The sequence below is a fragment of the Typopeltis vanoorti genome, chromosome 13, assembly GCF_054136105.1.
Source record: "Typopeltis vanoorti isolate ZY-2024b chromosome 13, IOZ_Tvanoo_1.0, whole genome shotgun sequence".
In the NCBI taxonomy this organism is placed as follows: Eukaryota; Metazoa; Arthropoda; class Arachnida; order Uropygi; family Thelyphonidae; genus Typopeltis; species Typopeltis vanoorti.
This window is the reverse complement of record NC_143561.1, coordinates 30,695,919-30,709,331: the sequence shown is the minus strand read 5'-3', so window position 1 is coordinate 30,709,331 and position 13,413 is coordinate 30,695,919. Positions and strand designations below refer to the sequence as shown.

The 13,413-nt window shown below is 34.6% G+C and overlaps 1 protein-coding gene across 2 annotated transcripts in view; it reads left to right on the top strand.

Annotated features, from left to right (window-relative positions):
* Positions 1-13,413, top strand: part of REG (proteasome regulator gamma) — a 146,419-nt gene that overhangs the window by 27,488 nt on the left and 105,518 nt on the right. For both annotated transcript variants that reach the window (XM_090402845.1, XM_090402846.1), the window contains exons 2-3: positions 3,427-3,459; positions 13,189-13,251. In XM_090402845.1, coding sequence (XP_090258971.1) covers positions 3,427-3,459; positions 13,189-13,251 — 96 coding nt within the window. The remainder of the gene's footprint in view (positions 1-3,426; positions 3,460-13,188; positions 13,252-13,413) is intronic.

Here is a 13,413-nt window from a genome sequence, read left to right as displayed (position 1 = left end):
AAAATCCCATGTATGATAGCTACCCTGTAAAGCATTCCTGTGATGATGTGAGAAAGTTCTTGCTTGTAAGGTTCTAATTGCCAGACTGTTGCCGAACATTCCAAGGAGCTTGAATATATGAATTTTTTCTCTTGCAAACTTATATTTGGTTGTCATTCATTCCTTCGTCCTAAAGATTTTTGATTTTTACACATATATAATCTAATGGCTAGTCATTAGGTTATGTAAGTGCTTTAATCACTCAAGATTTATTTAAACAGTATATGTTTTAAATTGTATCGCTTTCAGATTTTTACTACTAAGTTCATTTTATGCACATTTTTGTAGACCCAATGAAGGTGATACTTGCCTTTTGAATTCTAAACTTCTTGAAAAATTGCAGATAATTATAATCAAGAGGGCAAAATAAATGATAAACGAATCCATTTTGGATCACTTATTGAGAAGAGAAGAAAATGCTTGCAGAGAGAATTGATGCTGCACAGGGAATATTTACTGTTTTGAATATTCTGTTTAATTTAAACTTAAATACACAGAGAGAGAGAGAGAGGAATAGATAACTTGAAAAAGTTTTTAGTATTTATCTGTTTTAGGGAAGTATTTGGAATAAGTGTCGTATTATAAATTTTATAGATAGTTTGGTCTAAGTTGGCCCTCTTTATTTTCCTCTTGCTGTTCAGCAAAATAACAGATTCTAATTAACAAGATTAAGTTCCTTCATAGTGCAGTTAGTGCAGTAGGAAGAACAATGGTATGTTGTGCTCATTGATTGGAAAAGGCCCGAGTTCAATTCTCATCGTGGCAAGAGGAATCTTTATATGGACGTTTTCAGTTGAAGGCGAGTTAGTTGATCTCATATGGAGGTAGCAGATTTTTTCTCTCCCAGAAACTGGTTTTTCACACAAACTCGCCTTCAGGACAAATCTATCTCAATGGCTTTAACAGGCCTTTTAAGGCCCACAACCCTCCAAGCATACTTGGATTTCATAACTGAAATACGAGGATAGAATGGTCACCCCTATGCCTCGAAGTATTCCTGGCTGTATCTGTGTGTGTGTGTGTCTTGAGAACACATGCAATTTACAAAAAAAAAAAAAAAAAAAAAAAAACACTAGTGTCGGTGGGCAGTAGATAGCATTGCCGTTTCAGTATGGTTGGTAATTATGGTGAAGACAGTTGTAGGTGCCCTCCCTCGATGATCCTTGTGACTGCTTGGAGGTGTCGCATAATAATAATAATAATAATAAAAGATTTATTGATTGTACTATGAACTAACACTGACCTCTTAAGGCTAATTTAACTATGTTTGCAGCTAACTCTTAAAAACAGTTTGTTTTAAAATGGTTCATGAAATTAGTTTAGAAATCAGCCAACTATCTTTGTCATCCCACATAAGACTTATAAAGGTATTATTAAATGGAAGAATTATTGTTGTAGGAAATTGAGATACTTGTAGAACCTCCATGCAGTCAAACTTGTTGTGGGAGGTGCATAACTTGACTAGAATTATCCATCCTGTATTCTTGTTAGTATATGGCCTTAATGGGGGAGAGGAATGTCTAAAATATAGAAAACACATTTTCTTCTCTAATACTCAGGTGATCTCGTTTATCACTGACTTTTTAGACAGATCGCACACATCGTTGCTAACAGTGTTAAAGTTCCTTCTTAAAATCTCTATTTTTAATGTGATTCTACTATTAATTGTCATCTGCTCACTACCTTAATTTTTCTCGGTACTCTTTTATTCTCTAGTCTTTGAGTACATCTGCATGAAGTGAAGAGCTAAGTTTGAAATCTCAAATTCTGATATCAATTTTAATGCCACTTTATTTCAAAATGAGATCTATGTAGATGGTGCATCCTTGTCTCGTATCTCATTTTTTCATCAAGCCACCTTCCTGTACCATCTTCCCATGACTTTACTTTTCATACACATAGAGCTCTTATGCTTTTCTCTGTAGTCTTTTGGATATCTGTCCTCTTGACGTGCTAGGAATTGTCTTCTTCATCTGCTTAACTCATTTAAATACAATGGAATCCTAATTTTTCTATCATTGCTGATAGTTTCACCTGCCTTCTTAGTTGAAGGGTTTAGTACTTATTTTCAAACTGTAATTTTTTCTTGAAGGATATTTATTTAAGTCTATAGTTCATCTGTAAATGTTGTTCAACTTTAATTTTTAACAATTTCTTAAATAATTGTATTTTCGATATGATAATCATTTTGTTCTTGCACAAAAGTAAGTAATCATTTCCTTTCTCAAATCCCCTGTATACTCTCATATCCTGAACCAGTAAGATATTACTTTCAGTGATAAACCCTGTAGCACTCAAATGATTCAAGATTTCCCATAACCAGTATCTTAAATACCGTCTCCTCATGATTCTCACGTTGAAGATAACATTTAGTGCATCTGTTTGAGGGTAAGTTGGAAATCATGTTATTTTACATGGAGATACATTATAAATAATATGGTTCAAAGTAAATGGAGACTGCTGTCACAAAGGTGGTGTTGCATGACATCACCTATCCTTGTAGTGTTTGTACTCGCACAAATTAGCTTTCCTCCCTGTAAAGCCCACTGTCACCTGTCTGTGCCACTGTTTTTTGTTGAGCAATCAAAAGCTGAAAGCAACATATATATTGCTTGGCTGGCAAGTTGAAAAAAAAAAAAATTCCTACAGGCATTCAAAAGCTTGTACATTGCTGGATCAAGTCAAAACCAAGGATTTTAGGTTAGAAAATAATGCTTGTACATTCTGTATTATGATGCTAATTGTAATAAACACTGGTCTGGTTACCATTGCGCTTTCACTTTGTAAGGCTAAAAATACAAGTAGCCACTGGTCTGCATCAGCTTAGTTCAGTTTGAAATCTGCTTAACCAAATTGTTTTCCTCTTTTCATTCCTTCTATTGCTGTTCTTTTGGAGCAGCTTCCTCATGGTGTTCTGTAGATAAGCTTAAGTGTTGGCAGTTGTTCATCTGTAATTCTGTGGTTTAATCCAGAACACCAAGGGAACAAAATAAATACAACTAGGTATAAAACCAGCATCATATTTGGAGGCAAATAAATATATTTTGTTCTTTTAGTTAATTAACTGCAAAATTAGATGCATTCCTCAGTCTATATTTTTCAATAAAGACTACATCCTTCTTGATTTTCAGGAAAAACTTATTCCTGCTTTCCTCCCTTAACCTCTTGCATGTATGCACATACATAGCACCTATGTGTTGTTAGTTTTGCAGTCATGTGTTATTGAGGTTGATATAAAAAAGTATTTTCTGACATACCTATCTATAATAATAGTTGGGAGTGAAATTCTAAGATCAATTCTTGTTTTTATTTGATTTTCAGTGTAGAAAATAACATTTTGAACAAAAACTTAGAAAAGTGAGCTTTGTATAATTTATTTCTATATAGGTACAAGATTATAAAGATAGGGTCAAATCACAGGTATGTATGTTTTATTCACACAGAATTCACACTAACCTTGATACTTTGAATCCATTATATTATTTTTTAATAATAAATTCATAATTTATATTGTGCATACTACATTTATATAACATGAAGGAAAATATTGATATATTCATAGGCCCATGATAGTTTAATATAGCAAATAAAACATACTTGTATTCTGCCATTTTGTTCATATTTCTAATATTACTGAACAATTATTAGATTTGTTTGATCAATTAAGATAGCAGTTGTGACTTCTTGGAGTAGAAAAAAAGTTATTAGGAAAACATATATATATATATTTCTAATAACTTTATATACATTATACTCATTTCATCTGGGTAGTGTGAAAAGGTAAAAAGTTGTGTGCTCAGTACTATTGGTGAGGAACAAGAAAGGTTACTGCCTTTGGAGTAGATGGCAAGTTTTCTGAAAGTTACCACTTTTTTAAAAGTTAGTTTAGAATTTTTGTTAATTTTAGCCTTTTAACTTCTTTGGCACACTTCTTGAAGAACCAAAACAGATTGTGGTTGGTGTTGGGGATTGGTGGGATGGCAGTAATCAAACCATGAAAAGGAGGCATAAAAATCAGAGGTTAATAAAAACATTTAGTACCATTTGTGATGGCAAAGGAGATAAGACTGGAAGCTGGATCAAAGACCTTTGGTAGAAAAGGAACTTGGTCAGGCTTGTGGTCTGAGTTACAACCTTGGTCTGTAATTAACAGCTGTTATATTTGAAAGTAAGGATTGCCATATATTTTGCTGGATTGAACGATTTGTTAGATATATTTAATAGTAAAATTTTACAACACAGTGCACAAGGACTTGGATTGTTAATATAATAAGATATGTCCCAACTTTTTTCATGCAAAGCTTGGAGACAAATAATTAAATCAATAAATTTTTATAATTATTGATGTAATTAAATAATTACATCAATAAACATCTTTTAGCTTTTTTAATGTAATTATTTGTCAATGTAAACTATAAATACATTATTTTCATTTTATATCAATTTTAATGATCTTTAATTCTTGGGGAAAAAAGTATTCAGAATTAATATAGTTTTTAGCAAAATTTCATATAAAAAAAAAATTGACTGGCATATTTTTATTAAAAATCAACCAATTAATTAATCTGAAAATCCTAAATTAAATTATTTGTTTAAAAGCAAAAAAATCATAAAAACCAACAAGTAAAATAATATTCAATTATACATTTACCTTTTTAAAAATGTATTTTTCTGTTTAAATTTGTTTCATTATAAATTTACAATTCACACTTCACTCGGTGACTCACTAGTCACTGTTTACAACAGTAATGAACATTTTTTTCACAAATCAAAAATAGGAACATGCAGCTTTATTGCTGCAATGAAACACATGTTCTATGGCTACCCTGCCATGGGCCGAAACAAGCCAACCCATAATAAAATTTTAAGACAGAAAAAGCGTCCCATGGTCGAGGGTGTAAGGTTACATATCTCAATCACTTTTACAATTATAATTTGTGGAATTTTTTACTTGATCCTGGGGGGAGAGTGCACCGTTTACCCCTCTGCAGATGCACATGACCATATGATTGCATTTTTATCAATGTATGATAGTTTTGAAAGTGGATAGCCTATTGGTGCTCATCTTAATTGGTCCAATGCAATTAATTGTAGGATAACTTTGAATACTTCTGCGTAGAGTGGGGGAACAATCTGTTTGTTTGTTTTTGAAATACTCAAAGATGAAAATATGAGAACCATCATTTATAAGACATGTGAGAATAGGAAATGAAAAGAAGGAATAAGTATTAGTAGAAATACTTTCATTAATGGTAAACGAATTATTAATAATTGACATTTGTGATATGTGTGTGTCCTATAAGTTGCTGGGTAGAGCGAATAGCACGATCCTATAAAGTCTAGACATGAATAAGTGAATTTGTGATGGCATAATTAAAAAAATAATGTACGAGGAGACAGTGAGTATCGCAGGAATAAATATGGTTTGGAGCAGCAGCAAATCATTTCGTAAAATTTGTTGCCCATGTTATGTGTATTTCTCTGGTTTGTGTATATTTCGCTCAGTTTTCCAAGAATTTTCTTTTGTTTACTGAGACTTAGTGTGCATAACATCCGATCATTATCGGAATCCTACATTCATGTGTTTTTTTTTAGTATCAGCAGTTCATCTGTCTTATCAATCTCACATATGCTGGTATTTTTTTGTAGATCAACAATGTCTTATAATACACTGAATATTCATTTTTATTCAGGAATAGATATTTTTTACTGTCTGTTGTTTCTGAAGACTAGAATAAAAATGTCTCTATACCATTAAAAAAAAATTTCCAACCTCAACAGATGCTATACTGCACAAGCAAGAGAAACATTTATGTGTTTTCTCCTAACATCCACTTACAAATTTTCAGTTCCAGAAAACGTGTAACAGCTGTTTGTAATACAACCATCTGATACAGAAAGTGCTCAACTCATGACAACTGATAATGTTCAATTGGATTGGTTGACACAATAATCAATCACAGCCGCTAGGTGATGGGTGAGCTCACCCAGCCTCTCCTTCTGAATGGTTTAAAATTACTAAAACACTAAGAATTTGACCTGCTGTGCCCTCTTTACATCTTTTTAAAGGACTCAAAGGTGTATGCATTTTGAAAGCACACCTGGACTCTTAATGCGAATGTGATGCAATGTTTACGTGTCGAAAAATGCCATTTTCATGAAGCACTAATGCTTCATTATCCTCATGAAGAGGGCAATGAAGCATTAGTATATTGTGTTTAATTTTAGGAATCACGCCAAGTCTGCGAACAGTTAGGGGAAACTTTAACGGGAATAAATGCAAAAATATAATATCGGTGATACTGATATTTTGTGGATGAGCACTGCACACCCGGAATATTCGCCCCTGGTATTTACATAATTTTATGGTCTTATGGTCTGTCTGACATAAGCTAGACATGCAGAAGTTTTGAAATAAGAAAGAACATCTTATCAATGTGGCATGCAAAAGGAGAAAAATTTAGGACCGCCTCAGCTGTTCTTCCAATACAAATCACATTTATGGGGATAAAACTACTCTGTCCTATCTTTCCACTTCATTCACTCGCATGGCTTCTTCAAAAAAAAAAAACAACCTCATCTTAAGTGATGTCTGGAAGTCACTGATTAGATCTCATCGTATGAGTTCAATTTTTCAAACACTACCTCCAAACAGTGTTAGATGGTCAATGCATGCTGTACATCACTGACTCCTCATTCATTGATTGTTAGTACTCAGATGATTTATCTGAGACTTAATTCTGACAATCTACTACCTTGAAGCCATTGGTCCCCAGTGAATCAAACTAGTCAGTACAGTCATTGTGTCAGTTATTACTAACAGCAAATACTTCAATGTCTCTTCCATCTTAAGATGTGAAGGCTTGAAGTTCCAAGGAAGATGACCTTATTGCTTGAGTATGTAAACTGCAGAAAATCAAGCTTTAGAATTTATCAGAATTTGGAGAGTGATAGACTGCAAATGAATATTATAATTATAGTGTGACAATGAAATCTGGAGCCAGAGTAGATCATAAAGAGAAATTCTTCTTTTGCTATTCTCCGATGCGTATTTGTCAGACTTGACAAATACGCATCTATTCTGCATAGAATAGTCAAAACGGACCGCACCCTGTCGACCCCCTTTTCCCCTTCCCCCTCCCTATATAAAAAATCAACCCTTTCACATATTATTATAACATAATAATATGATATATATATATGTTTATATATATATTACTGAAAAAAACCCGGGTTTTTCTAATTTAATTCTCCCAAATTGCCTACCCCTCCTCCACACATTCAATAATTTTTGGACATCGCAGAAAGAAGAAAAGCTGCAACATCCAGAAAAAGGTATGTGTAAATTTCTCTTCCTTATGCTACATATACTTTTTAGTAAATTTACATCTACAATGCCCTAAGAATCCGTGAGTAAATAGCCAATGACATTTAAACAGGGGCACTCCTAAACTGAAGCAGGCAAAATAGCCGTAATTATAATAGTTTATTAAGAGGAGTAACATGGGAGTTTTCCCAGAAATAATATACTTAAATGAAAATTATAAGGAGCAAGCTGGAAGTGTTGAAACTGTTGTTCAGAAAACATAGTATGCAAAGTGATATGCCATCCAGTCCCACTGCTGTGTTCATATGCATATCTGGTTGCAATTTATCTCCTGTGTATCGGTGCCATAACAAAAAATGATTTTGAAAAGAATATCACTTAATAGATGACTAAAATACTTTGGATATGCTGTGGCTTTTGAGAGAATATTGCATGGAAGACTGTTGCATAAATTTGGAGAATATTGACATGGATAAGAGTATGGCTGATTTCAAGAAGTGGCATATGGAAGATGAGTGTGCAAGATTAAGGTAACCAGTTATTATTCAATCTATACATTAACATTGGGAAGGATTTTACAGGAGACATCCAGCTTTTTGCTGATGCAAAGATAGGCAGGGTAATCAGAAATGCTTCTGATTTGTGAATAGGCTGGAATTGTGGGTATGTGAAAGTGGATATCAGTTCAATGTTATTAAATGTATAGTCATTCACTTCAGTGTCATTAAATATCCAATGTCATATTATATTGGTGACATTAGCTAGGGTGTTTGATTTTCATCGGTCAGGAAGTTAAAGTTCAAGGTCCATATTACAAAGATTGCAAATACAATTCAGAGGTCTTATCAAGATCTTGCAAAGAGGCAAAATGACTTCCTTTGGACTATTGCATGTAGGTCTGGTCTCGTGGTTTCCATGGTGATTCTGATAGTGGAAAGAGTGCTAAATATGATATCAGGATTGTGTAACACTGACAATGAAGATTGAGAATTTGAGAATTTTGTAGAATTTGTAGATGCTAGCAAGTAGGAAAAAGTGTGTGTGGGGGGTGATATGATTGAGACTTACAAACTTCTGAAAGGATTATACAGGATACCAAGAGATAGAATTTTTTTTTAACTTTATGTAGGGCAGAAAAATGCTGAGAACATCCCTGGAAGTTGAGAATGCATGCCATCAAGAAAGGTTGGGGGGGGGGGGAGGAGCTTGAAATTTCATAGAATTTTGAAAAATTTTATGAAAGTGAATATTAGTTGACTTTCAGAGTCCTGCAGATAACTCTGACCATGGGAGTTGTCTGCAGGACTTTGAAAGTCAACTAACATTTGCTTTAACATGCCTTGCTCGAGTGGAGTTAGACACTGTGTGGGCATTTATGATTTTATTGGGAGATGAGGCTCACTTTCACCTGAACAAAGCTGTGAATACTCACAATTGCCAGGTATGGATTATGAAAAACCTGCATGCAATTCAACAAATTCCTTCATGTTCATCCAAAGTTGTTACTGTCTGTTGCAGGTTTACAACTTGATTTATCATTGGACCATTCTTCTTCTTTGAGGACATTTGCCAGTTGGGATCCTGTGACCCCTCTCAGTTACTGCTGAGAGGTATCATGATGTGGTGAATAACTTGGTTGTTCCACGGCTACATCAGCACCTATGCAGGATGGGGCACACATCGGTTGATCTGCCCAGGAGGTTCTTAGAGAACATTTCACAGAATCTAGAGTGATCAGCTGTGCTTTTCACCACTGCATGGCCGCCTCATTCACCTGATCTAACCCCCTGTGCCTTTTGGCTCTGGAGAGTTCTCAAAGACAAGGTTTATTGGGATCATCCTGATAACTTGCCAGTGCTGAAAGACAGCATAACCCAGCATGTGTACAACGTCAGCCCTGACTAGCTGCATTCTGCTATTGAACATTCTTTGCAAAGGATGCAATATGTGGCATACTGAGAAGGGCAACACATTGAACAGTACAGCCATGAATGCATAATAGAAGTGAATAAAAATGCATTATTTATGCTTGTGTTGCTTCTCTCTCTCTTTCTGGTTGGTGAATTTTGTAACCCCCTCCCCTCTCAGATATTGCTTCTGCATGACAGTGTATTCCTACAAAGTTTTGCAACATTTGGATCACTAGGTTGTGCTCCACAAGACCTTAAACAGGGATACTTAAATTTTGGTCACCCTGTATGTGTATGGGAGTGTCCTGGAAAGTTCTGATAAACATCTAGAACAAAAATGATATTAAAATAACTGATATAACCATAAGAAAGAACATACTAGTAGAAGAGTTATGAAGGTAACTTATGTTCTTATATCCTCGTATGTTCTTTCTTGGGGTTATCAGTTGCTTTAAAATCATTTTTGTTCTATGTTTTTATCAGAACTTTCCAGACCCCGTGTGTGTATGTCAGCCGCACACTAGTTTCCAAGACCTATTATATAATAGTATTGTGTGCTGTCATATGACTAGAAAGAAAGGAATTTGTTTCTTGAAGAGCTGAGGGTTATAATCATTGAAAAGATTGTTCCAAAGATCAGAGGTGTAGGAAATGAAGTTTAACAAGTGCTTATAACAGCTGCTTATATTTGTACATACAAGAGGAATGGTAATGGCCAGTTCAGTGAAGCAGTTACCATGGAAATACTAAAGCACTAAAAGGTTTGAAAAAGAAAAGTGGAGAGTATTATTACTACTTCTACTTAGATAGGATTGAATGCGAGAGAGAGAGAGAGAGAGAGAGGAAGAGCGTAGGTCCTGGGGTATAACCAGCATGGGTTTAAAAAAATCTGAAAGGAAACCATTCTACCATGACTTGCAATGAACAAAGAAGCTGGTGGTTTGGAAAGGCTATGATGCCAGACTATTAAATGTCATGAACAACCACCACTTGAGTTTCTCTAAACTTTTTCATGGCGTGCATTCAGAGGTGGCTCTGGAATGGCATAATCCATATTGGTGGTCACTATGTAATGGGTGAGTCTTGATGTATTTGAAACAGTTGTTGTTGATGACCTTTTCCATTTTTCAGAGTATTGAGGCATAAGTCAACCATATGATTATTGCCTTATTGCTACCCCCCCTTTTTTGGGGGGGGGGGAACTTGCTGCATGCAAGCTTGCCTTCAAACTGGTGAGATAGATGCCAGATGAGTATAACAGTTGAAGAGATAGAAGACAGGTGAGTTCAGGAGCACAAGATTTTATTCTTACTTGAAAGGAATGCCTTTCAAGGGCAGGAGACTTATTAGCATCAAGGCTACTGTATTTTTCTTATCCTCTTGAAAATTTGAGAAGAGGGTTTCTCTTTTTAAACTAATTGGAATATCACCGTTGAAGATATCTTTTGATCTTCCCAAAAGACATCTAGCTGTGTTTCCTTTTTTTTTTTTTTTCTTTTTTTTTTCCCCTAGTTGTCCACCTTTTGATTTTTGTAATTTCTATAAGATAACGTACAAATCTACTCTTTCCCCTTCTCCATCTCTTCCAGTATAATTCTTTTTAGTGTTAAATTGTTATTTTTATCTTCAGTCCAATTTGTATGTCTTTAGCTGATTCCCCTGACTGTATTTCTGAATCTGTCTGTTAATTGTAACGCTTCCATTCTTTCAAATTGGTTCATAAACTTCCTCTAAAGCAGATGTGAAGGATTTTTTTCTGTTGTAGTTTAATTACAAAGGTGGCATGACTATTTATATTTCAGGATTTCTATGTGTTTCTTCTATACCTGTCTTAACAATGATTCTAGGGTAGCTTGGGTTTTAATGGAGTCATATAATTTTCATAGTCCACGAAAGCCAGAGGTTTGTTGGTTTCTTTTTATAATTTGCCTAAGAGAATGGCTGTGACCAAGTGGGACTGTAATTGTCTAATTTAGAATTATGGGTAAGATGGATCATATATTGATAGTACTGGCACATTTCACATCACCCATGCTTGGTTTTCTTTACATGAGATTAATGAACCTGCTCATTTGGACAGAAGCAGTTCTTACTTTACTTAGAATAAAATCCTCATGTGACCATCCTGTGTGGACCACTGTTTTTCCCAACACTGGGAAGTTCAGGGTATGTGCCCCTTTGGTGTGCGTTTCAAAAGATTATACAAACCATTGGCATTATTATTATACAGGTATCTCCATAGAGTCCAGAGACTAGTTGTGGAGACCCATACTTTACACACACACACACACACACACACACACACACACACACACACACACACACACACACACACACACACACACACACACACAACCTATCATACCGCTCCTTAACTTATTCACTGTCATGGCACTCAACTAATTATGGCAGTCCATTCTACTCACTTGCTACTCTCCATGCAAAAAATCTACTGCACACACCCTTGTGAAGCATTCCTGCACAACTTCTATGGGTGACCCTTAGTTCTGTTTGTCATTGTATTAAAACATTTCCTTTATGCCAGATTTATAGAATATTTGTAATATGTTTCTATTATGCCCTCGCTTTTCTTCTTATCAACTACTCTTTGCAACCCCACACACACCTTCAACCTATTCTTATGGGCATCATTCCATAAACCTGACACCAGCTGATAGTCTCCTAACAGGATAGATGTACTGTTATGCTGCTCTCTCAGTACTGTTTAAGGAAGTTGGTTACTCTGTCCTCATCCACACACACACACACACAGTAGTCTGATTTGCATCACTATAGACCAACTTTGACTTGAATCATTAGTCTATACTAGTAGTTTGATCGCTCATCTGGGTTTTCTGCTGTATATCCTGATAACATTATTTCCTGTTAGATTGTGTTGGGATGCAGTAATTAGATTATCGTCTTCAGGCTAGATGTTCACTTGTGCTGGATCCAAGCCACTTCAGAATAAAAGGAAATGACTAGATATAGCTTACAGGATAGTGCATATTGTCCCTAGTTAACCATTTCAGTTCTCTATACAAATAGAACTGACAAATCAAATGAAATTGTAAATCATACAAGATCAACCTTGGCAGTCTGGTGTTTATACAGCCCAAAGAGAGTAGGTTCTTTTTTATGCTTGTAAAGTAGATTCTTTTTTTACCGAGAAATGACGATCTGCCTTTTGCACTCAGGATATTCAAACACAAACATTGCCTAACCATAAGTTTTATATTCTGATGTGTGCTTCTACTATGCTAGGAATAGCATTTATGAGTTCACTAATATTGTCGTATACCATCTAATTCAGACATTGCTTTATTTTATTTATTTATTTTTTACAAAGAATAATTTGTATAATTGCATCTGATCTTAAAGTTATTATATATCCATACTGAGTGTTGATCAGCTTTACTTTGCTGTTCATAAAATTTTATTTTCTGCACTACTATAACCTTTGGCACGGTGCAGTATGCCCTTATGAATAAAAATCTAAACCACATTCATCTAAATTATCAGTATCATTTTGGTAATTGTTATTTAAATTTATTTTTAATTAGTATCTTTATAGTTAATAGGATAAAAAAAAATATTCATTTCAATAGGAATAGAATGTTGTCTAGATCCCATGGATGTTGTGTATATAACTGTTCATTGGAAATGCAGATATTTTTCTTAGTGACCATTGCATGTGAGGATAATGCAAACATGGATTAAATTAAAGATATCAATGAATTATATTCTTGGTATTGATACTGTAAATTTGACTTTGTCATTAATTCAAGATACTTCAGTTGTGAGATTCCGCATTTGTTTTTATTATGCTGTCGACATTTTTCTGCATATTTAGATTATTCAGTGTGTACAATAGCGTAATCTTTCATACAAGTTTTTTTTTTTTTTTTTTAGGCTGAAGATCTAGTGCTGAACCACTTCCCTCAAAAAATTTTGGAACTTGAAAGTCTACTCAAAGTAAGCACATTTTCAGAGTGGGAGGGGATATTTATTGTAAACATCTTTGCTGCAGCTCTTATACATTGTACACACTTTCTAATTTTTTTTTTTTTTTTTTTTTCCCCTCCATAAATCTGTTTTGATGTGATACTTTAACCCGGCCTTAATAAGGTGGCGGTG